At 35.1% G+C, this 25,200-nt stretch overlaps 1 protein-coding gene across 1 annotated transcript in view; it reads left to right on the forward strand.

The window, feature by feature from the left end:
- Positions 1 to 673: 673 nt before the first annotated feature.
- CCDC7 (coiled-coil domain containing 7) overlaps positions 674 to 25,200 on the forward strand; it is a gene marked incomplete at its 3' end in the record, with an annotated part of 89,105 nt that continues 64,578 nt past the window's right edge. Inside the window, exons 1-3 of the mRNA XM_008581550.1 lie at positions 674 to 972; positions 2,807 to 2,899; positions 9,057 to 9,140. Of these exons, the coding sequence (XP_008579772.1) occupies positions 694 to 972; positions 2,807 to 2,899; positions 9,057 to 9,140 (456 nt within the window). The remainder of the gene's footprint in view (positions 973 to 2,806; positions 2,900 to 9,056; positions 9,141 to 25,200) is intronic.

Here is a 25,200-nt window from a genome sequence, read left to right on the forward strand (position 1 = left end):
CGTATATAATATATGTGTGTATGTGTGTGTGTGTGTATAGTTATTGCTTGTTTTTAGGAATGTTTAGCTCTCTATTTTGTAATTTCTTCAGGGCTGATTTTGGGATTTACTATCAACATAGCAATTGATAATTCTTCCATCTTTTTAAATCTGAAATCTTTTCATCTATTTCCTGCCTCACTTATAGGAAATGCTATAAATCCTATGGATAAAAAAGCCAATATTTTCCATATGGAAAGCAAACTATACAGAAAGGAAGCAAGACTTGTAGCCAAATTGACCTGTATTGAAACAACAATTTTAACATTTATTAGCTGATGTCTCTTGGCTAGTCACTTAACTACTTTGAGCTCAATTTACTCACATGTAAAATGGGAATAGTGATGTATATAAAGGGTATATCTTAGCTTAAGATAAGGTCTTATAATAACCTTAGTTATTATACTTAAGTGATTATAACTCAAAAGAGCCAAAAGTGTAATTGTAGCTTCCAGAAGTTGCTTGATATACACTGAGCAAATTGCTAAAACATCAGAACAACAAAAACAGAAATGTAGTATGTGAATTTAATTAGAGTATCTTTTATTTTTGTTGATTAATTAAGTGGTGTGGTGTTTGCAATGAATCTCTTAATGTTTTATTCACAGGAATGAAATTTTTAATCTATAATTTAGAAACTGAGTCAATAACAAAATGAAGCCAGCAAAGCATGTGTTAGCCACCAGCAACAACTTGGCAAATGTTCCGGAATTAAATTCTAAAAAAGGACTACTTAATTTACCATTGTCACCTAAACCAAGGGAAAAACATAATACAAAATCAGTACGTGATAAAATTGAACCAATGGTCCTAAGATCACCACCAAAAGGAGAATCTGTTGTACGGTATGCTTTGCCCATTTTGTCAAGTAAGACAAACGATTTAATACCAGAAGACGAAATGATCAGGAAAATTACAAAACATCTGAAGATGGTAAGACACTTCTTGGTCCCTGTGTTGGAGGGTCCCCATAACCACCCCCGGGTTTGATGATTAGGTAGGAGGACTCACAGGACTCTATATAGTCATACTGATGGTTAAGTTTACTACAGTAGGCACATGGGGTGAAATCTGGAGGAAACCATGTCCAAGCTTGCAAGAGTCTCCTCCCTTTGGAGTCACACAGGACATGCTTAATTCCTCTAGCAATGAATTGTGACAACACATGTGAAATGTCTACCAAGGAAAATCACTAGAAAGTCAGTGTCCATGGTTATTTTAATTTTGTTTTATTTTATTTTATTATACATACATGGGGGATACAACATTGGGGTACAACATTGATAATTGTGTACAATGTATGGTGGTTAGATCAGTATTGTAAGCTTATTCAGCATTACAATACGCAATCATTCTTTGTGTCTGTTGACCAATTCCTCATCAGTCCCCTCACCTCCCCTCCCCTTTCCACCTCTAGTTTTCTAAAAGTTCAATGTATTACTGTGATTGTTGTTTCTTTCTTTCTTTCTCTCTGTCTCTCTTTATTGTTAATTTGTTTATTTATGGATTCAGTTCCCAGTTATTAGTGCATATATGTGGTATTTCTCTTTCCGTACCTGGGTTATTTCACTTAGAATAATTTTCTCCAGACTCATCCATGTTGCTGCAAATGGTAGAATTTCATTCTTTTTTATGGATGAGTAGAATTCCATCATCTCACCCCAATCAGACTATTATAAAAAAGACAGAGAATTACAAATGCTGGCGAGGATGTGGAGAGAGAGGAACCCTCCTGCACTGTTGGTGGGACTGTAAATTAGTACAGCCATTATGGAGAACAGTATGGAGGTTCCTTAAACAACTACAGATGGAGCTTCCATATGATCCAGCAATCCCACTGCTGGGGATATATCCAGAGGACTGGAAAACATCAGGTCGAAGGGATACCTGCACTCTCATGTTTATTGAAGCTCTATTTACAATAGCTAGATGGTGGAACCAACCTAAATGTCCATCGATGGTTGACTGGATAGTGTCCAGAGTTTTATTGGGGGTTGTTCACCTAGGCACCCTCTGGCTAGCATGTACCAAAATTCCAGACTCCTACAATGAAAGCAGATGTTCAGCATAAACCACGTTATTTGTACAGTTTACGGACAGTGAGCCACTCTTATTGGTGAATGATGGGGACTCTCCTGAAATCCAAGTTCTCAGATACCAGGCTAAGGCCAGCCTTGTAAGCAGGCCTTTCTAAGTTTCATGCTTTTCTCTGCACTTAAGAGACTTTAGCTCTCAGCATTGGAAAATATTCCCTTTCTCTGAATTTCTTTTTGCACAATGATCCTGAATTGAATTATAAATTTGTCAAATGTCAAGTGAGAACAATGAGGAAAAACACAAATATAAAAAGAATGCAGTTCGTCAAACTTCAGAAATAGAAGTTTGTTTAGTTTGAGGGGTTGGCTAAGAGGATTTCTTTTTAAAATTTACTGCTTTCTAGTCTCCATCTTTCTATTTTTACTACTTTACTCTACTTAATTCTTCAACAATTCATGGACATACCTTTTCCCTTTCAGTTACCTATGAACACAGAAGTGGTAGAGTCACAGAGTAACTCTCCATTGCTAGGGAGCAGGACCAAGGACTGTTACCTATGTCGTCTTTATGATGATGTGAGATGTGACATAGGATGAAAAATTTAAGCTTATGGCACTGACAAATGAGTCATTGCTAAAAAGGTCCTGGCACAATTGATTAAATATCCTGTACTTAATATAATTAATTTCAAACTATGAAAGTATTTCGTTTGCTTTGATTTTTTTCATAGGTTGTTTCTACTTTGGAAGAAACCTATGGATTTAATATTGAAAATGGAGTAAAGCCAGTTGTGAAACCTGAAGATGAAGAATTATCTTTATCTGTAAGTATGTGTAACCCTCATGTAGAGACAGTAACACTGAAAAGGGCTAAGATTTTCTTCTGGAGTCCATATATGTTCTCAGAATTAATTCCCCATCCATGGAAATGAATCTCTTAGGAAACCTGAAAGTAGTGTACTGATTTTTCCATTTTTTGCCAGCACCTATCTTAAAGTTTAATTGAGGCGTACTGTATCTTGAGCCTGCTTTTAATGGTAATGCCTGTCCTATTTAATTTTTAAGCATGGGATTGGCTGTTGGTTTGAGATGTATATTCTGTATTGTGTTAAAATAGTATTCTATTTCTAGCTTGCTAAATAAAAAACCAAAAGAATAAAAGAGTTTATTGAGTTTTAACAAATGTCTTTCATGTGTATATTGAAGTAATGCAACTATTAAGGTTATTATATGGTTCTTCAACCTGTTGATGAATTATTTTGCATATTTTTAAATATCTGAGTGTACTTTGATAAGTTTTACAGTTTAAAATAATTATAAATATTTAAATATTATTATTTAAATATTTAAAATATAAATATTTTATAAAAATAATTATAATTAGTTTTATTAGTAAGAGATTGAACTTGGCTCCATGTATTGATACACCTATGTTGAGTCTATCAATCCATGCACATGGTATGTCTCTCTATTTATTTAGGTCTCATTTGAATCCTTTCATCAGCATTTAAAAATTTTCATCATATAGATCCTACACATTATTTGTTAGATTTATAAATTGATATTTCATGTTATTTTGGAGTGATTATTAATGACATTATATTTTTAATTTCATGTCCACATTTGTTACTAGTGTATAAAAATATGATTGATTTTATATATTGCAACCTTGATCAATGCACTCTTTCATTTTTGGAGTTTTTCTGTAGATTACCTGGGATTTTCTACATAGACTGTCAGGTCATATTTAAATAGAGACAGTTTTACTTCTTTCTGTTCAATCCAAATGCTTTTTATTTTTTTCTCTTGACTTGTTGTGCTGGCAGTGATTTCCACTATCATATTAAATAATAGTTGTAAGAGTGAATATCCTTGCCTCATTCTGATGGCTACCTTCAGACAAGGGTAGAAGTGAAATTCCCTGTTTGGCCCCACCAATATCACACTGGTGGGGTAATTGGAGCATTATCTACTACTGCCAGGTAGGCAGTAGAAATTCTTTCTCCATTCAGCCCTGCTGACGTATATGTGGTGGTGGTGCATAATTTTTCTTAATATTTGGCTCAAGTAGGATAGATATTGTCAGAAAGGTTTTGTGTTATGCTAGAGACCCCCTTTCTTCATCTGTTCTTACTGGCAGTTCCCTGTTGCAGGCTTTTCCAAAGCACAATCTAGTATATGCAGGTGAAAAGAAAATCCAAGGAACTCATTGACATGTGTCCATCAAGTCCTGAGGTTCCTACCTTTCTATTTCCACCTTTCAGAGTTTTCCTATTTGTTATATGTAAGGTATTTTAATTGTAGGAGGGAGGATTAGAGGAACGGGGCTAGTCCATCATGGCCAGAACTGAAAGTCCAATATTATTTTTTATCTTTGATACAATTCTGTTTTGATAACAGCTTTCTTATGATTAGTTACTGCATGTTATATCTTTCAAACTTTTACTTTCAAACTATATGACTATATATTTACTATATGTCTCTTTGACACAGTATGTAGGGGAGTCTTGATTTTTTTATCCAGCCTCAACAATCTGTCTTTTAATTAGTGTGTTTAGCTCATTTACACTTAATTAAAACAATTAAATGTCATGTCATGTAATTAATTTATTGTAATAAAATGTTAATGAACTAATGTAAATTAAGTCTATCTGGCTATTTGGTTTTTGTTGTTGTTGTTGTTTTTTATCCCATACATTCTTTGCTCCTTTGTTCTTTCTTTTCAGACTTATTTTGGGTTAATTATGTATTTTTAAAACATTTTATTTTATTTTGTCTTTGGCTTTTAAGCTATGTCCTTTTTTGTACTTGCTGTAGTTATTTTAAATTTATCACAATTTATCTTGAATTAATATTACACCACTTCATTTCTAATGTGAGAATCTTATAGTGATACAATTCCATTAACCCTTACTTATGGGGTTTTTTGTGTGTTTGTGCTATTGTTATATCACTGTTGCCCTTTTTGCTCAGGCTGCTTTTAAGATTTTCTCTTTATCTTTTGTTTTCAGCACTTGATAATATATGTCTAGGTGGGGTTTTCTGTGTATTTATTCTGCATAGGACCCACCAAGCTGAGTCTGTGGGTTTATGTTTTTTACCAAATGTGGAAAATTTATTATTTCTTCAGATATTTTACTGCCTCCCCTCCCCCTTTTAGTAGGACTCTAATTACACATGTATTAGACTGATACTGGGTAAGAAAGAAGACACTCATACTTGTTTTCTCTTTCTGTGCTTTTGTTTGGACAATGTATGTTATCTTCAGCTTCATCATTCCATTCTGTAGTGTCTGATGTGTTAAGTTCTATCTGATGAATTTTTTACTTCAAATATAATTTTCACATCTAGGATTACATTTTATTTCTTGGAGGTTTTTATATCTGTCCTACTATTATCTACCTCTTCACCTATTCTATCTCTCTTTTTCTGAACATCTTTTACCTTATCGATAATAGATTAAAAAATTCCTTGTCTGCTAATTCCAGTATCTGGATCATCAGTGTATTTGGTTTACTGACTAGTTTTGTTTTGATTATGGGTCATATTTTCCTGGTTCTTCATATTTTGTAATTTGTTTTATTGGAGTCAAAAAGCATTATATATAAAAGAACAACAGAAACTGAGGTATAATATTTTGTTTTCTTTTGTTTTCTAGAGATTTCCCGTTCTTTCCTTTCTCTGGCATTTAGGGTGAAGGGCTAATCATTCACATTTCGCTGAGAACTGAATTGAGTTGGAACTGGTCCACAGTTAATACTTAATTAGGTTGAGTTCTCATCTAATTTGTCTAACCCATGATCTCTTCTTTTGTTGCTTTTCATGATGGGCTTATTTCTTGGACCTTTTTAGTATTTGATGTGGCAGGAGTTTGAACTTCAATTTTATTTTATTTATTTTATTATTTTTTTGTTAATTTTTTATTTTATTTTATTTTGTCAATATACAATGCGGTGGATTATTGTGGCCCATTACCGAAACCTCCCTCCATCCTCCCTCTCCCCCCTCCCTCCCAACAATGTCCTTTCTGTTTGCTTGTCGTATCAATTTCAAGGAATTGTAATTGTTGTGTCTTCTTCCCTCCCCCAGCCCAGTTATCTGTGTATTTATTTATTTATTCTTAGCTCCCACAAATAAGTGAGAACATGTGATATTTCTTTTTCTGTGCCTGACTTGTTTCGCTTAATATAATTCTCTCTAAGTCCATCCATGTTGTTGCAAATGGCAGTATTTCATTCGTTTTTATAGCAGAGTAATGTTCCATTGCATAGATATACCACATTTTCCATATCCACTCGTCTGATGATGGACATTTGGGCTGGTTCCAACTCTTAGCTATTGTAAATAGTGCTGGATTGAACATTGGAGAACAGGTATACCTTTGACTTGATGGTTTCCATTCCTCTGGGTATATTCCCAGCAGTGGAATAGCTGGGTCATATGGTAGATCTATGTGCAATTGTTTGAGGAACCTCCATACCATTTTCCATAGAGCCTGCACCATTTTGCAGTCCAACCAACAATGTATGAGAGTTCCTTTTTCTCCGTAACCTTGCCAGCATTTATCACTCACAGTCTTTTGCATTTTAGCCATATTTTAGCCATCCTAACGGGGGTGAAATCGTATCTCAGTGTGATTTTGATTTGCATTTCCCGAATGCTGAGTGATGTTGAGCATTTTTTCATGTGTCTGTTGGCCATGTGTACATCTTCCTTTGAGAAATGCCTATTTAGCTCTTTTGCCCATTTTTTAATTGGGTTACTTGTTTTTTTGTTGTAAAGTTGTTTCAGTTCCTTGTACATTCTGGATATTAATCCTTTGTCAGATGTATATTTTGCGAATATTTTCTCCGACTCTGTGGGCTGTCTTTTCACTCTGTAAATTGTTTCTTTTGCTGTGCAGAAGCTTTTTAGTTTGATATAACTCCATTTTTTTGTTTTTCCTTTGGTTGCCCATGCTTTTGGGGTCATATTAATGAAATCTGTGCCCAGTCCTATTTCCTGAAGTGTTTCTCCTATGTTTTCTTTAAGAAGTTTTATTGTTTCAGGGTGTATATTTAATTCTTTAATCCATTTTGAGTTGATTTTAGTACATGGTGAGAGGTATGGGTCTAGTTTTATTCTCCTGCCTATGGATATCCAGTTATCCCAGCACCATTTGCTGAAGAGGCAGTCTCTTCTCCAGTGTATAGTCTTTGTGCCTTTGTCAAAAATCAGATGGCTAGGGCCAACCCCGTGGCTCACTCAGGAGAGTACAGCGCTGGGAGCACTGTGGTGCTGGGAGCGCCAAGGCCGCAGGTATGGATCCTATATAGGGATGGCCGGTGTGCTCACTGGCTGAGCGTGGTGCAGGCAACACCAAGCCAAGGGTTACAATCCCCTTACTGGTCACACAAACACACACACAAAAATCAGATGGCTATAGGTATGTGGGTTGATTTCTGGATTTCTGGATTCTTTATTCTATTCCATTGATCAGTGTGTCTCATTTTATGCCAGTACCATGCTGTTTTGGTTATTATAGCTTTGTAGCATAGTTTAAAGTCAGGTAGTGTTATACCTCCAGCTTTATTTTTTTGCTCAGAATTGCTTTGGCTATGCATGGTCTTTTGTTATTCCATATAAATGTCTTGATAGTTTTTTCCATTTCTGAGAAAAATGTCATTGGAATTTTGATAGGGATTGCATTGAATTAGTATATCACTTTGGGTAGTATGCACATTTTCACACTGTTTAGAAAAGGTGATATCTTCTAGTCCTTGTCATTACTGATAACTATTCCATAATTTGAATTTCATCCATCCTAATTGCTGGCCACCACCTCCTATTTTTCCCACTCAGTCTGTCTAATATTCTGACTCCAAAAATCCTTTGATTTCACTGAGATGTATAATCCATTGGTCTTACTGCCTTTTTACTGTTCCAAATCCTCCTCATGTCTTTACTTACCCAGTTTAAATTGTATGTCCTACTTGTACTTAAGTCTTTCATACTGTCCTGCTTTGTTGGTCTTATTTGGTTGAACTGCAAACTTGATCATATTGATCTCCATCTTCTCTATATTTGTGGCATCTGAACGTGGGTGGAAGAAAATCCCCAAGTATGTTAATGGTCTCCCTTTGTATTTGTGATTAGTAACTCTAGTCTATTCATTTCCCCACTCTCTTGGATAATTATTTCAAGTTTTTCCCTTCTCTTCTATACAATTATAGGTCTTTACATGACAAAGGAAGTATGTGAGCCTATGAGTATGTTTAAAATATAATGTTCAAGGAACATAATCTTCATGGGGAATCACTCTGTGAGAATCCTAACTGAATAGAAATATCTAAGATTTATTTGTTATGGGTCAGTTCTCTGATTTACAAAGCACTGCTCTACTAGAAGAAATTTAGTAATTGTGACATTTTAATTTGTAACTTTTTTCCCTCAAAGTTTTCTATTGCTTATACATGAGAATAAAAGATTACAGCTATTGACAAGTATACTTATAGTCAGAAGTTGTACTTAGCATTCATTTTCTAACATAAAGAGATATTTATAAGGTATACATGCCATAGTTACCCTTTTTGAGCCACCCAGAAATTTTACAAGTGTAATGCTGGAGTGCTTGATTTCCTGCAACTGTGTAGAGGAGAATGAGAGAAAATTCATAGCTACATATATGTCATTAGTGGGCCACTCATCAGAAGTGCTTTCCTCCATATTTTCTTTCTGGAAGAATTTGCTAGTATAGCATTTGAAGAATGGTTTCTTGTCTTATACCTTTGAAGGGATTTAAATTACACAAAAATTAAAATAATATAAAAAAATAGTTAAGTATATGAAGAGACTTCAAAAAGTTTATGGAAAGATTTGTATTATATTTTAATTCTATTTTTCCATGAATTTTTTGAAATTCCCTCATAGTAAAAAATAGATATATACACATATGGATTCCAAAATAAAAGTAACTTTCTGTTTTCATCTTCTTTTTGAAAGGTTGGGGATGACATGAATTCATTCGTGACATTTTGTTCACAATTTGCAGCTCAGCTAGAAGAAACAGTTAAGGAAGAACGTAATGTATGCATTCTGTGTAAACTGAGAAGTATAAAAATATTAAAACTTGTAGTGGTTGTTGAAACTTGATTGTGATATCCTGTCAGCAATATTAGCCTAGATTCAATGCCTTAAGGAGTTAAAAGGGCATTGGAAAGCATTATTTATTTTTCTTTATTTTTTAATTTTTTAATTTTTATTTTTTATTTATACATGTGGGGTACAATGTCGATTTTCAATAACTGTGTAGAATGTGTGGTGGGTTAGATCAGTATAGTTAGCTTATTCATCATTACAATACGCCATCATTCTTTGTGTCCATTGACCAGTTCCTTATTAGTCCCCCTCACTCTCCCCGCTCCTCCCTTTTTCCACCTCTAGATTTCTAAAAGTTCAACGCATTACTGTGATTGTTGTTTTTTTCTTTCTTCCTTGCTGTTTCTCTTTATTGTTCATTTGTTTATTTATGGATTCAGCTCCCAGTTATGAGTGAGAACATGTGGTATTTGCCTTTCTGTACCTGGGTTGTTTCACTTGGGATAATTTTCTCCAGACTCATCCATGTTGTTGCAAATGGTAGAATTTCATTCTTTTTTATGGCTAAGTAGTATTCCATTGTGTATATATACTACAATTTCCTTATCCAGTCATCCATTGATGGACATTTGGGTTGATTCCATCATCCAGCTATTGTTAATAGAGCTGCAATAAACACGGGAGTGCAGGTATCCCTTTGACCTGATGTTTTCCAGTCCTCTGGATATATCCCCAGGAATGGGATTGCTGGATAATATGGAAGTTCCATCTGTAGTTGTTTAAGGAACCTCCATACTGTCTTCCATAATGGCTGTACTAATTTACAGTCCCACCAGCAGTGCATTTACATCTGTAAATTTTCCTTTAAGTATAGCATCAACAGGGTCATTTTTATTTTTTATTTTTTTAAATTTTAACTTCTCAATATACATTGTAGTTGATTTTCATGACTCTTTACCAGTTCCTCTTTTTCTCCTCCCTCTCTCCCCTCCCCCCTCACTACATCATATCTGTTCACTTGTCTTAACAAGTTCAAGGAGTTGTGATTGTTGTGTCTTCTTCCTCCCCCACCCTTTGTTTGTGTGTTTATTCATTTATTTATTTTTAGCTTCCATAATTAAGTAAGAAGACATGATATTTCTCTTTCTGTGCCTGACTTGTTTCACTTAATATAATTTTCTTTAAGTCCATCCATGTTGTTGTGAGTGGTAGTATTTCATTCTTTTTTATAGCAGAGTAGAATTACACTGATTTCCTGTTTAATTTCTTCTTGGACCCATATGAAGAATTAAGTAGAATGTTGTTTAATTTCCATGTGTTTGTATCATTTCTAGAGTTTCGTTTGTTACTGATTCCTAATTTTAATCCATCGTGATGTGAAAAAATACATGGAATAAGTCTAATTTTTAAAAATTTGTTGAGACTTGCTTTGAGACCTAACATGTGGTCTATCCTTGAAAATGTTCCATGAGATGATGAGAAGTATGAATATTCTGAGGTTGTTGGATGGAATGTTCTGTAGATATCTACCAAGTCCAATTGGTCTAAAGTGTTGTTTAGAGCTTGTGTTTCTTTATTAATTTTTTGCCTAGATGGTCTGTCCAATGTTGAGAGTGAGGTGTTATGGTCCCCAACTATTGTGGTGTTAGTGTCTATCTCATTCTTTAGATCTAATAGTGTTTGCTTTATAAATCTGGCTGCTCTGACATTGGGTGTGTATATATTTATGATTGTTATGTCTTCTTGATGGATAGATCCTTTTTTCATTATGTAGTGGCCTTCTCTATCTCTTTTTATGGTTTTTGCTTTGGAGTCTATTTTATCTAAGAATAACTACTCCAGCTCATTTTCTTTTCTATTTGCGTGGTATATCTTTTTCCATCCTTTCACTCTTAGTCTATGTTTTTTCTTTATAAGGTGAGGTGAGTCTCTTGAAGGCAGCATATTGTTGGGTCCATCTTTTTAATCCAGTCAGTCAGTCTATGTATTTTGAATGGGGAATTTAATCCCTTTAAGCGTAGAGTTATTATTGAAAGGTGTTCATTTACTCCTATCATTTTATCGATTTTTGTTTGAATATCTTATGTATCTTTTGTTACTTTCTTTGTGATTTTCTGTTTGTCATCTGTATTTGTTGGTTTCTTGGGGTGGTAGATAAACTATTTTTTCTCTTTATTGTTAGCATTTTTGTTTTCCTGGTAGGTTTTTCCTTGTTGAGTATTCATGGCAGTGATGGTTGTTTTTCAGGTATCAAACCCAGTACTTCCTTGAGAAATTCTTTTAAGGCTGGCTGTGTGGTAGTGAACTCCTGTAGTTTTTGTTTGTCTGAGAAATATACTATTTGTCTTTCATTTTGGAAGGATAGCCTTGCTGGGTAAAGTATTCTTGGCTGGCAGTTTTGTTCCTTTAATATTTTGAATATATCATCCCATTCTTTTCTGGCTTTTAGGGTTTGTGTTGAAAAGTCTGATTGGGGCTCCCTTACAGGTGACTTGATGCTTCTCTCTTGCAGCTATTAAGATTCTCTCTTTGTCTTTGAGTTTTGCCAGTTTGACTATAAGTCTTGGAGAGGACCTTTTTGGGTTGAATATGTTTGGGGATCTTTTGGCCTCCTGAATCTGAAGATCTGTGACTTTCCCTATACTTGGGAAGTTTTTGGCTATTATTTCATTGAATATGTTTTTAATGCCATTTCCTTTTTCCTCCTCTTTTGGAATACCCATGATTCGGGTATTTGGGCACTTATGTTGTCTGTTATCTCCCTTAGATTTTCTTCAATTTTTTAAATTCTTTTTTCTGGTCTGTGTTAATTCAAACAGCCTCTCTTCAAGGTCAGAAATTCTCTCTTCTGCTTGTTGTAGCCTTCTGGTTAGACTGTCTGTTGTGTTTTTTATTTTGTTGAGTGAATCCTTCATCTCCACAAGCTCTGCTACATTCTTTTTCAGGGCATTGATTTCTTTGTAGATTCTTCTTTCAGATCTTGTATATTTTGTCTCATTTCAGTTGTCTGAGTTTTCTTGTATCTCATTTACTTTCCTTAGAGTTGTTGCTATAAATTCCTTGTCAGTCATTTCAAGAACTTCCTGTTCAATAGGATCCAGAACTTGAGAGTTATTATTTTCCTTTTGTGGTGATGTACTTTCTTGATTTTTCATATTTCTGGTATCTTTCTTTTGGTGCTTAGTCATTGTGGCAAGGGGTATCATGGTCCACTTGTCCCACCCTGATGTCTGTCCTGGATCCTGAGCAGTGGGAACTAGCCTGGGCTGGGGGTACTGTGGTGCCTGCCTGTTCTGGTATGGCTGGCTTGAGGCATGTGTGTCCAGCAGCTCTCGGGCCTCTCTGGGCAGGAGTGATTGACTTGGGCTGGGGGTCCTGCAGTGCTGCCTGTTCTGGTGCAGCTAACTTGGGGCATGAAGGTCTGGTGGCTCTCAGGCCTCTCTGTGTGGTGGGGACTGGCCTGGGCTGGGGGTCCATTGCACCTGCCTCTTGTGGCATGGCTGACTTGGGGCACGTGGGCCCGGCAGCTATCGGTCCTCTCTGGGTGGCAGGTACTGGCCTGGGCTGGGGGTCCTGTGGCACGTGGCTCCTGCCTGTTCTGGTACAGCTTTGGGTCTTCTGTTGTTGCTTTTTGATAGTTGCAAATTGGTTGATTTGTAGGAGATAGTGATGCTAGGAACTGTCTGCTCTGCCATCTTGACCGGAACTCCCATTTCATTTGTATTTTCAGATGTAGTATTTATATTTTATTGTGTTTTTTAAAAGTAAGTTAATATTACAAAAATAAAATGTTATAATTATTAAAAAGTTTAAAAATAGGACATGCAAAAAGAAAAAAATCACAGTAATCCTGTTCACCAGAGATAAACTACTCTTAACATATTTTTGTTTACCTTCTTATTTTTCCTTAGTTATATATATTATTTTTGAAATAGCAAATGATATATTGTGCATAGTATTTGGTAATGCACTTTCATCTTAAGAAAATATTCTGATCTTTTTTTTTTAATTTGTGTGGGTCTTTTTGGCCTGGTTGAGGCTGGTTCGTTATTTATTTCATTAAGTATTCCAATTTTTCTGGAAAAATAGGTACAGTGTTTATATGTAAGGTTCAAAGTTTAGTCCCTGAAATGTATATATCCAACATCATTTATAATATTTTTAAATAATATTTCTATTGATATTCTTTGTCTACTTTTCCTGTCAAAGATTTCACTAAGTTATGTTAAAGTTGCCAGCTGCTATTATTTCTGTCAACTTTTCTTTATCATTTTTGTTTTTTATTTATATAGTTTCTCTCTCTCTGTCTACCCTTAAATATATACACATACACATGAGGGTACTTCAAAAAGTTTGTGGAAACATTTGTATTATCTTTCAGTTCTATTTTTCCATGAACTTTTTGAAGTATCCTTATACACACACACACACACACAATGCTAATTATTATATAATTCCTTATGATTATTTTATCTTCATTATTAACTCTATTGTGTTTCATGCTTTTGTTTTGAGTGCTACTTTGTCTGATGTGAATACAGTCATGGACTGCCTAACAATGCTTTGGTCATATATGATGGTGGTCTTATGAGATTATAATGGAGCAGAGAATTTTTTTCCCTCCCACAGAATAATCACAAAAATTCCTTGAACTATTTAAGTCAAGTGAACAGATATGGTGTAGGGGGAGGGGAGGGTGTGGAGAGGATTGGGCAAAGGGGCATGAAAATCAAGTACAATGTATATTGAGAAGTAAAATAAAAAAATAAAAATTAAAAAAAAAATAAAGTGGGTTTATAATGAAAAAAAAAAAGAAAAATTTTTGCCAAGTGACATTGTAACTGTCATATTACCTTAGCACAATTACTTTATTTTTTAATAAATTTAATGTAGCCTAAGTGTATAGTTTTGATAAAGTTTTCAGTAGTGTACATAATTTCCTGGGCCTTCACATTTACTCACCACTCAGTCACTGACTCTCCCAGACCAACCTCCAGTTATGCAAGCTCCATTCATGGTAAGTGCCCTGTACAGATGTACCATTTTTTATCTTTTATACCATATTTTTACTGTACTTTTTCTATGTTTAGATATATTTGTACACATAAATACTTACCATTGTGTTGTAATTGCCTACAGTATTCAATACAGTAACACGCTATACAGGTTTGTAGGCTAGGAGCAATAGGCTATACCATATGACCTGGGTGTGTAGTAGTAGGCTATACCATCTAGGTTTGTATAAGGACATTCTGTGAAATTCACAGAATTATGAAATTGCCTAATGATGTATTTTTCAGAACATGTCCCCATTGTTAGGTGATGCATGACTGTATTTTTACTACTTTTTATTTGTGTTTATCTATTAAATCTTTCCCCTTTTGGGGCCGGCCCGGTGGCGCACTGGTATAGTGCGCCGCTTGGGAGTGTGGTGGCGCTCCCGCCGAGGGTTCGGATCCCACATACAGACCGGTTTCCGCTCACTGGCTGAGCGAGGCATGGGAGCAACACCGAGGGTTGTGATCCCGTTGCCGGTCCTGGTCCGGTACGGGGGCGACACTGAGGGTTGCGATCCGTTGCCGGACACGGAAAAAGACAGAAAGGAAAAAAAAAAATAAATAAAATAAATAAATAAATAAATAAATAAATAAATCTTTCCCCTTTTGAATCTTTCTAATAATGTTTTTTAGGTTCATTTCTCATAAACAGCATATAGCTTGATTTTGCTTTTGAAACCAATATAAACATGTTTGTTCATTTTTGTCTACTGACAGGGAATTTAAGCTGTCAGAATGGATAGATTTGATCTTCTTTTACCTTATTCTTGTTTTCTGATCAAATGCTTCTATGTGGTTTTTTGTTTACTGCCATATGGATAATGCTTTGTTTTCTTGACTTTTTTTTGGTAATGTTTCAAGGATCCAAACTTCTAAATAAAATTTTTTATTTTTAATTTCAAAGGTGATACCTATTAACTGTAATAAATTAAAACCACATAAAAATGTATAAGGAAAATGAAAGTCCTTTCTTTACTTTACTCCACCTCCTCAGTATTATTTTTCAGAGCCTAGCATTATTGATAATAGAGTACGTATCTTATTAAAAAGAATTCTATGCATATGTAAACTCCATGTGTACATAATTTTTCCCCTCACCAAATTGGGGTCATATTTTCTGCTGCTTCTTATGTTTAAGAAAATATTGTGGCCATCATTTTATCAGAACACACATACACCTTGGTTTTCAATGGCATTTATCAATTTTTAAATTTATAGACATTTTGATAATTGTTCTTACTTAGTGTAAACAAGGTGGTAATATATGTTCTTTGAACATATGTCATTTCTCTTTAGTTGTAATGTTTTTGTAGGACTTCGTAGGATTGCTAGGTTTTAGTGTATTGTTAAACAACATTTATGTGAGGCCATTGTTTTGGACTTGGTTCCTGCACTAGACCCCAACAAACCAGACCAAACCAGAATGGAGCCACTGGTGATAGGTGCCACATAATGAAATTAAACTTTAAAATGGGTCAGTATTTTTAAACCAGAGGTTCATAGTCCAGGGGTACAAGCTCATCAAAAGACTTAGACCTAATCATTCAACAATAGAATGCTTTCCCTCCCACCACATCTCACCACCATATTACTAAAGGCCTATTTACAGCAGTTCTTTTACCTAGTGCATCATGTCTGGATATCAAGAAAAAATTACAACACACAATAAAAGGCAAACAACACAGTTTGAAGAGGGAGAACAAACATGAGAACTAGACTCACATGTGTCAGGGCTATTGTAATTATCAGAAAAGAAAGAATGCCTTTGATGAGCTTATTAGTAGACTTGATGTGGCTAAGGAAAGAATCTCTGAGCTTATGATATCTCCATAGAAATCTCTAAAACAGAAAAGCAAAGAGAAAAATGACTGGGGAAAAACAACAGCAACAAAGAAACTAGAACAGAATATCCAAGAACTGTGTGACAACTACAATAGTATAACATACACATAATGAAAATACCAGAAGGGAAAGACAGAAAAGAATAGAAGAAATATTTGAGACAATGATGATTGAGAATTTCCCCAAGTTAATGTCAGACACCAAACCACAGATCCAGGGAGTGCAGAAAACCTCAAGTAGGATAAAAGCCAAAAAAACTACACCTAGGCATATCATTTTCAAACTACAGAAAATTAAAGATAAGAAAAAAATTCTGAAAGAAGCCAGAGGGAAAAAAATGACATTACCTATATAGGCATTAAGATAAGAATTATATCTGACTCCTTAGAAACCATGTAAGCAAAAAGAGAGTAGAGTGAAATATTTAAAGTACTGAGAGAAAAAACTGCACCAACCTAGGATTCTGTACTCTGTGAAATTATTCCTCAAAAACAAAGGAGAAATAAAGATCTCAGACAAAAATTTGAGAAAATTTATTGCCGGTAGACCTGCCTTGCAAGAAGTGTTAAAACACATTTTTTTTTAAATAGAAAGAAAATGTATAGGTCAAAAACTCATTTTTACACAAAGAAAAGAAGAATGAATAATGAAGGTAAAATAAAAACTTTTGCTTTTCTTATTTTTAATTGATCTTACAAACAGCAGTTTGTTTGAAGTAATAGAAACAACGTATTCAATTATGGATGCTTCTGTATTTATATAGGCTTATGTATGGCTAAATTTAAATAAAATGTTTGGTAACAATGATATAGGGGATGGGTGAGAGGAATTAGGATTATTTTATTATTATGAGATACTTACACTACTCATGAAGTGATATAGTGTCATCTGAAAGTGGACTTGAGTTAGTTGTATACATATATTGCAAACTTTATGGCAGCTACTAAAAAAAGTAAAAATGGAAGTATAACTAATATTCTAAGAAAAAACCAGAATTATATAAAATGTTCAATTAAAATAAAAAAAGACACAAAAGAGTTGGAGACAAAATAAGGGAGGAATTGATAAAGGGCTGTGAAAATCAGTTACATTGTATAATGATAAATTTAAAAAAAAAAGTAAAGATCCTTTAATCTTAAAAAAAAAACAAAATTAGAACAAAGAACAAGGGCTACAAATGGAAAATAATAACAATATTATTTCAACTATATATTAATTCAACTATATCAGCAATCACTTTGAATGTGAATGGTCTAAAATGCACCAATTAAAATACAAAGATTGCCAGAGTGGATTGAAAAACAAGACAACTATATGTTGTTTACAAGAAACCTGCTTTAAATATATCATCTCAGATGCATTAAAAATAAGTGGATGGGGAAATACTAATACTAATCAAAGGAAAGTGGGAGTAGGTATGTTAATTTCAGAAACAGCAGACTTCAGAGCAAGGAAAGTAGCAGGGATAAAGAGAGATGTTATATAATGATAAAGGAGCCAATTTTTCAAAAAACACAATCCCTAATGTCTATGCAACTAACGATAAATCATAAAATACATGATGTAGAAACTAATAGTACTACAAGAAGAAATAGATGAATCCAAGATTATAGTGGGAGTTTTCAACACTCCCCTGTTAGAAGTGGACAGATCCAACAAGTTGAAAATCTGTAAGGACATAGTTAAACTCAGCAACCATCAATCAACTGGATATAATAGAGAAATATAGGCTACTTCCTCAAAGAACAGGAGAATACACATTCTTCTCAGGCTCACAGGGAATATTTACCAAAATAGACCACATTCTGGGTCACAAAACATGCCCTAACAAGTTAAAAAGGAGAAATCATACAATGTCTCTCTTAGACAACAGTGGAATTAAACTAGAAATCAGTAAGAAAAAGATAGCTTGAAAATCCCAAAATTCTTGGAAACTAAATAACACATGGGGCAAAAAGGAAATCTCAAGAGAAATTAAAAAAAATATTTTCAACTAATTGAAATAAAACACAACTTATCAAAATTTGTGCAATATGTCAAAAACTGTGCTTAGAGGGATACTTACTACATTAAATGTGTGTATTAGATAAGAAGATACTGTCTGGTTAGCTCAGTTGGTTAGAGCACAGCCTTAAAACACCAAGGTCATGGTTTTGGATCCCTGAACTGGCCAGCTACTAAACAACCAAAAAGAAAAAAAAAGAAAGAAAAGAAATATTTAAAGTGAATACTTTAAAGTTCCACCTTAGGAATCTAGAAAAAGCAGAGAAAATTAAATCCAAAGTTAAGTAGGAGAAAAGAGATGGTAAGATTACAGCAGAAATAAGTGAAATAGAAAATGAAATAGAAAACAGGAAATCAGTAGAGAAAATCAACAAAACCAAAAGCTGATTCTTTGAAAATGTCAATAAAATGAATAAGCCTCTACTCAGGCTAAATGAGAAAAAAGAGGACACAAATTACTAGTATCAGAAAGAAAGCAAGGACATCACTATGGATCCCATGAACATTAATAGTACTATGAACAATTTTATGACCACAAATTTGATAACCTGGATAAAATGGACCAATTTCTTGAAGGACTACAATCAGCTAAAAGTCACATAAGAAACAATAGGCAATCTGAATAGACCTATATCTATAAAAAATTGAATCAATAATTAATAACTTCCCAAAAGACCTAGGTTGGTTCACTAGTGAATTCTACTTGTATTAGTCTATTTTTGTTGCTTATAACAAAATACCTGTAACTGGGTGATTTATAAAGAAAACAAAATTTATTGCTTAAAGTTTCTGAGTTTGGGAGGTCCAAAGTCCATCTGGTGGTGGTGACAGTGACCCAGGAGTCTCACATTGCAAGATGGTGGAAACAGAGAGAGAGCAGAGAGAGGGAGAGACAGACTCTCCTCTTCTTTTAAAGCCCTGAGAACCACATCCCTGACCCCCATTTTTATTCCCTTCACTAAGGCATGGTCCTATGATCCAATCACCTCTTCAAGGCTCCACCTTTCAATTACCATAATAGGATTTCCCACCCTCTTTACAGCCACAATGGGGGCTAAGTTTCTAATACATAAAACTTGGGGGACACAATTCAAGCCTCAGTGAGTTTTGGGGGGAAATAATTCAATCCATTACACTACTCAACATTAAGGAAGAAATTATACCAATTGTCTATAATGTTTTCCAGGAGATAGAAGCAGAGGGAACACTTCCTGCAAGGCTAGCTAAAAATCTGAAAAGCAGTTACTATAATTCATCAGGCTAAAGAAGAAAAATTACATGTTTATGTCAACATTCAGAAAAACATTTGACAAAATCCATTACCCATTCATGATGATAACTCTCAGCAAACAAGGAATAGAGGGGAACTTTCTCACTTATGAAGAACTCTACAAAAAACCTATGGCTAACATCATACTTACTGGTGAGAAACTAGAAGCTTTCCCACTAAAACTGGGAACAAGGGTAGGATGTCCTTATTCACCACTCCTTCTTGACATCGTACTGTAAGTCCTAGCTAGTGCAATAAGACAAGAAAAGGAAATAAAAGGAATACATATTGGAAAAGAAGAAATAAAACTTTCTTTGTTCACAGATAGTATCATCTATGTTGAAAATCCCGAAGAATGAACAGCAACAACAACAACTAATAAGAGATTATAGCAAGGTTTCAGGGTACAAGGTTAATATACAAAAGTCAATCATACCAGCAGTGAATAAGTGGAATTTGAAATTAAAACCACAATACCATTTATATTAGCAGCCCCCAAAATGATATACTAAGGTATAAATCTAACAAAATATGTACAAGAATCTATATGAGGAAAACCAGAAAACTCTGATGAAAGAAATCAAAGATGAACTTAAATGGAGAGATATTCTACATTCAACATATTGAGTGGTTAGGAAGACTCAATATACTCAGGTTGTCACTTTTTCCCACCTTGACCTATAGAGTCAATACAATCACAATCAAAATCCCAGCAATTTATTTTGTGACTATCAAATAACTTATTCCAAAGTTTATGTAGAGAGGCAAAAGACCCAGAATAGCCAACACAATGATGAAGGAGAAGAACAAGGTTGGAAGACTAACACTACCTCACTTCAAGATTTACTATAAAGCTACAGTAATGAAGACAGTGTAGTACTGACCAAAGAATGGGCGAATAGATCAATGAAGCAGAATAGAGTGCAGACATAGGCCCACATAAATATAGAAAACTGATCTTTGACAAAGGAGCAAAGACAATAATGGAGGAAAGATAGTCTTTTCAACAAATGTTGCTGGGACAACTGGACATCCATATGCAAATAATTGAATCTAGACATGATCTTACACCCTTCACAAAAATTAACTTGAGATGGATCACAAACCATATAATAGGAAAAGCTATAAAACTCCTAGCAAATAACATAGAAGAAAATCTAGCTGACATTGGGTTTGACAATGATTTTTTAGATAGAATGCCAAAGGCACAATCCATGAAAGAAACAATTGATAAGCTAGAACTTCATTAAAATTAAAAATTTCTCTTCTGTGATAGACACTATCAAGAGAATAAAAAGACCAGCCACAGACTGAGAGAAAATATTTGCAAAAGACATAACCTGATAAGGGACTGTTATGTAAAACATACAAATAGTTCTTAAAACTCAACAATAAGGGGCCGGCCCGGTGGCGCACTGCTACAGTGTGCCACTTGGGAGCGCAGTGGCGCTCCCGCCAAGGGTTCGGATCCCACATACAGACCAGTTCCCGCTCACTGGCTGAGCGAGGTGCGGACGCAACACCGAGGGTTGCGATCCCGTTGCCGGTCCCGGTCCGGTACGGGCGCGACACTGACGGTTGCGATCCGTTGCCGGACACGAAAAAAGACAAAAAGAAAAAAACAAAAAAACAAAAAAAAACTCAACAATAAGAAAATGACCAACCTGATTTTTAAAAATGAGCCAAAAACCTTAACAGACATCTCAACACAGAAAATTTACAAATGACAAATAAGCATATGAAAAATGCTCCATATAATATGTCATGAGGGAAATGCAAATAAAAACAACAATGAGGTCTACTGCACACATATTAGAATGGCCAAAATCCGGAACACTGACACCACCAAATGCTGGTGAGGATGTGGGGCAACATGAACTCTTATTCATTACTAGTGGAATGTAAAATGGTTGAATTCTGTTGGAAGACAGTTTGGCAGTTTCTTACAAAATTAAATTGAACATACTGTTACCAATGTACTGCTCTGGTGTGGCATGTTGACAGTGGGGGAGGCTATGCATGTGTGGGAGCAGGGGATATATGGGAACTTTCTGTACCTTCTACCCAATTTTGCTGTGAACCTACAACTACTCTAAAAATAGTCTATTACAACATAAAAATTGATAGAGATTGCCAAATTGTCCTCTGAAAATGTATTACCAACTTATCTTCCCCTCTGAAGTCTATTAAAAGTCCTCTTCCTTTACACCTTTCTCAATACAGAATATTATCAACTTTAATTTTTTTATTAAATTGAGCTAAAATGGAATCCTGTTGCTTTAATTATCTCTGAAAATGAGTTTTATTCATTCAATGAACTTATATAATTCATGTATGTAGTAAATATGATTTTCTGAACCGTTTGAGAGAAAGCTGCATACTTCATGGCTCTAAATACTTCGGTGTGTTCTCCAACTTCTTTGAATTGGAGCTCCTGCAAGATGATTACTGTGTTTTTATGATATGACCACAGTAGTCTTTGAGATTTTCCTTGCTACCTGGCATGAAAGATGTTCCAGGTTTATCTTGTACATTTTCTCTCTCATACCTAGAATCAGCTATTTTTCTTAGGAGCCGTACTTCTTCCTTCCTTCCTTCCTCCCTTCCTCCCTTCCTCCCTTTCTCCCTTCCTCCCTTCTTCCCTTCCTCCCTTCCTCCCTTCCTCTCTTTCTTCTGCTGACTAGTACTGAGCTAACCAGGCGGTCCCTTTCTTTTTTTTTTTTCTTTTTTAAACACTTTCTTATTGTGGTAAAAAACACATAATGTTAAATTTACCATCATAACTTTTTAAAAGTGTACAATTCTGTAATGTTAAGTATGTTCACGTTATTGTGTAACAGATATATAGAAATTTTTGATCATTCAAAACTGAAACTCTGTATCCCCTAAACACTAATTTCCCCTACATGCTATGCCCGCCCTTTGGGAACCATTTTTCTACTTTCTGTTTCTATGATTTTGACTACTTTCGATACTTCATATGAATGGAATCATAGTATTTGCCTTTTTGTGATTCGCTTATTTCATTTAGAATAATGTCCTCAAGGTTCATTAGGATGAACCTTCTTTTTAAGGAGTGTATAATATTCTACTGTATGTATATACAGCATTTTCTTTATCCATTCATCTGTTGATGGGCATTTGTGATTGGCTATTGTGAATAATGCTGTGGTGAACATGGGTGTGCAAATATCTCTTCAAGATCCTGCTTTGGATTATTTTGGATATATATATATCTCCAGAAGTGGTATTGCTAAACACATGGTAATTCTATTTTTTATTTTTTGAGTAAACTTCATACTATTTTCCATAATGGCTGAACCATTTTACAATCCCATCAACACTGTACATGGGTTCCACCTTCTCCACATACTCACCAACACCTGTTGTTTTCTGTTCTTTTGATAGTGGCCATTCTGATGGGTATAAAGTGGTTATCTCATTGTGGTTTTAATTTTCATTTCTCTAATGACTAGTGATGTTGAACATCTTTTATGTGCTTATTGGCCATTTATGTGTCTTCCTTGGAGAAATGTATATTCAAGCTGTTTAACCATTTTAAAGTTGGGTTATTTGGTTTTTTGTTATTAAGTTGTAGTAGTTTTTTATATCTTCTGGATATTAACCCCTGATCAAATATATGATTTGCAGTTGTTTTCTTCCATTCCAAAAGTTGCCCTTTCTTTCTGCTGACTGTTTCTTTTGATATGAAGTTTTTAAAGTTTGATGAAGTTCCATTTGTCTATTTTTTAATTATGTTGTCTGTGCTTTTGTTTTCATATCCGAGAAATTATTGCTAAATTCAATGTGCTGAAGATTTTCCTCTATTTTTTCTTCTAGGAGTTTAATATTCTTAGGTCTTATGTTCAGGTTGTTAATTTGAGTTAATTTTGTATATGGTGTGAGGTAAGGGTTCAGTTTCATTAATTTGCATGTGGATTTCCAGTTTCCACAGCACCATTTGTTGAGGAGACTGTTCTTTCCACATTGTGTAGTCTTGGCACCCTTGTCAAAATCATTTGGCCATATATGCAAGGGTTTATTTCTGGGCTCTCTATTCTGTTCCATTGGTCTATATATTTATCTTTATACCAGTACCACACTTAATTACTGTTGCTTTGTGGCATGTTTTGAAATCCATAATGGTGAGGCCTCCAACTTTGTTATTCTTTTCAAGATTGTTTTGGTCATTCAAGGTCCCTTAAGATTCCATAAGAATTTTAGGATTTTTTTCCTATTTCTATAAAAAAAGTTATTGGGATTTTGTTTGGGATTGTAATTTTGTTAGGGATCTGTAGATCACTTTGTGTAGTGTGCACGTTGTAGCAATATTAAGTCTTCCAATTCATGAGCATGGAATGTCTTTCAATTTATTTGTATCTTCTTTGATTTCTTTTAGCAATGTTTGGTAGTTTTTATTGTACAAGTCCTTTACTTCTTTACTTATGTTTATTTTATACTTTTTTTTTTTTTTTTTGTCTTTTTCCGTGTCCGGCAACGGATAGCAACCCTCAGTGTTGCCCCCGTACCGGACCGGGGACCGGCAATGGGATCGCAACCCTCGGTGCTGCTCCTGCGCCTCGCTCAGCCAGTGAGCGGGAACCGGTCCGTATGTGGGATCCGAACCCTCGGGCGGGAGTGCCACCGCGCTTCCCAAGTGGCGCACTATCCAGTGCGCCACCGGGCCGGCCCCTATTTTATACTTTTTGATGCAATGGTGAGTGGGATTGTTTTTTTAAATTTCCTTTTTAGATTTGTGATAGTTTACGTATAGAGATGCAACTGATTTTTGAGTGGTGATCTCATATCCTGCAACTTTACTGAATTCTTTTATTGGTTCTAACAGGTTTGTGTGTCTTTGTGTGTGTATGTGTGTGTGTGTGCAATCTTTAGAGTTTTCTGCATATAAGATCATGTCATCTGTGAACAAATATACTTTTACTTTTTCTTTTCTAATTTGTATGCCTTATGTCTTTTTCTCATCGAATTGCTGTGGGTACAACTTCCAGGACCTTGCTGAAGGAGTAGTGAGAGTTTGTATCATTGCCTTGTTCCTGATCTTAGAGGAAAAGCTTTCAGTTTTTCCCCATTGAGTATGATGTTAGGTGTGGGCTTTTCATATGTGGCTTTTTTATGTTGAGGTAGTTTTCTTCTATTCTTAGTTTGTTGAGTGTTTTTATTATGAAAGTGTTTGAATTTTGTCAAATCCTTTTTCTGCATGGATTGAGATAGTAATGTAGTTTTTGTCCTTCGTTTTGTTAATGTGGTATATTACACTGATTAATTTTTTTTATGTTGAACCAACCTTGCATTCCAGGAATAAATTCCCTCCATCTCCTACTTGAGTAAGTTTGCTGTTTTCTGCTCAGGATCTTCCCATAGTGTCTGTATATGATACTACGGTCTCTTTGGTGCTGTAGTAAGTCGTGGTGCTGGAGCACCCCCTAGTGGCTCTCTGTGGTACTGCAGACTCTGGTGCAAAGTTGATGGTTTTTGTTCTTGGAATCTTCCTACCTGGTGACCATTTCCTGTTGGTACTTGGATTTAGGCAAGATAGAAACTGTTCCTCCAGCATCCCCCCACCCCGCCAAAAGTCAGAATGTTGGGACATGTATTTTATTCATTTACCTCCTTATGGAGAAGATGAAGGAATTGGGGTTTTTTTTTTTTTTTCTATCATGGGGGATGGAGGGAGTGGGGGATTTTTGGCAAAAGAGAGTGTGGAAGAGTGACAGGAATTTTTATGCTGAGCCTTAATGTAGTTGACTTCCTTGCTTGGGAAGCAGGAACTCCTGGGTTTCTCACAGAGGCATTTGTGGTTAAATCCTTTCTCTGTGAGGGAAGGAGGATCTAGGGCTTTTTATTCTGCCATCTT

The sequence above is a fragment of the Galeopterus variegatus genome, unplaced genomic scaffold (assembly GCF_000696425.1).
Source record: "Galeopterus variegatus unplaced genomic scaffold, G_variegatus-3.0.2 Scaffold2391, whole genome shotgun sequence".
Lineage (NCBI taxonomy): Eukaryota > Metazoa > Chordata > Mammalia > Dermoptera > Cynocephalidae > Galeopterus > Galeopterus variegatus.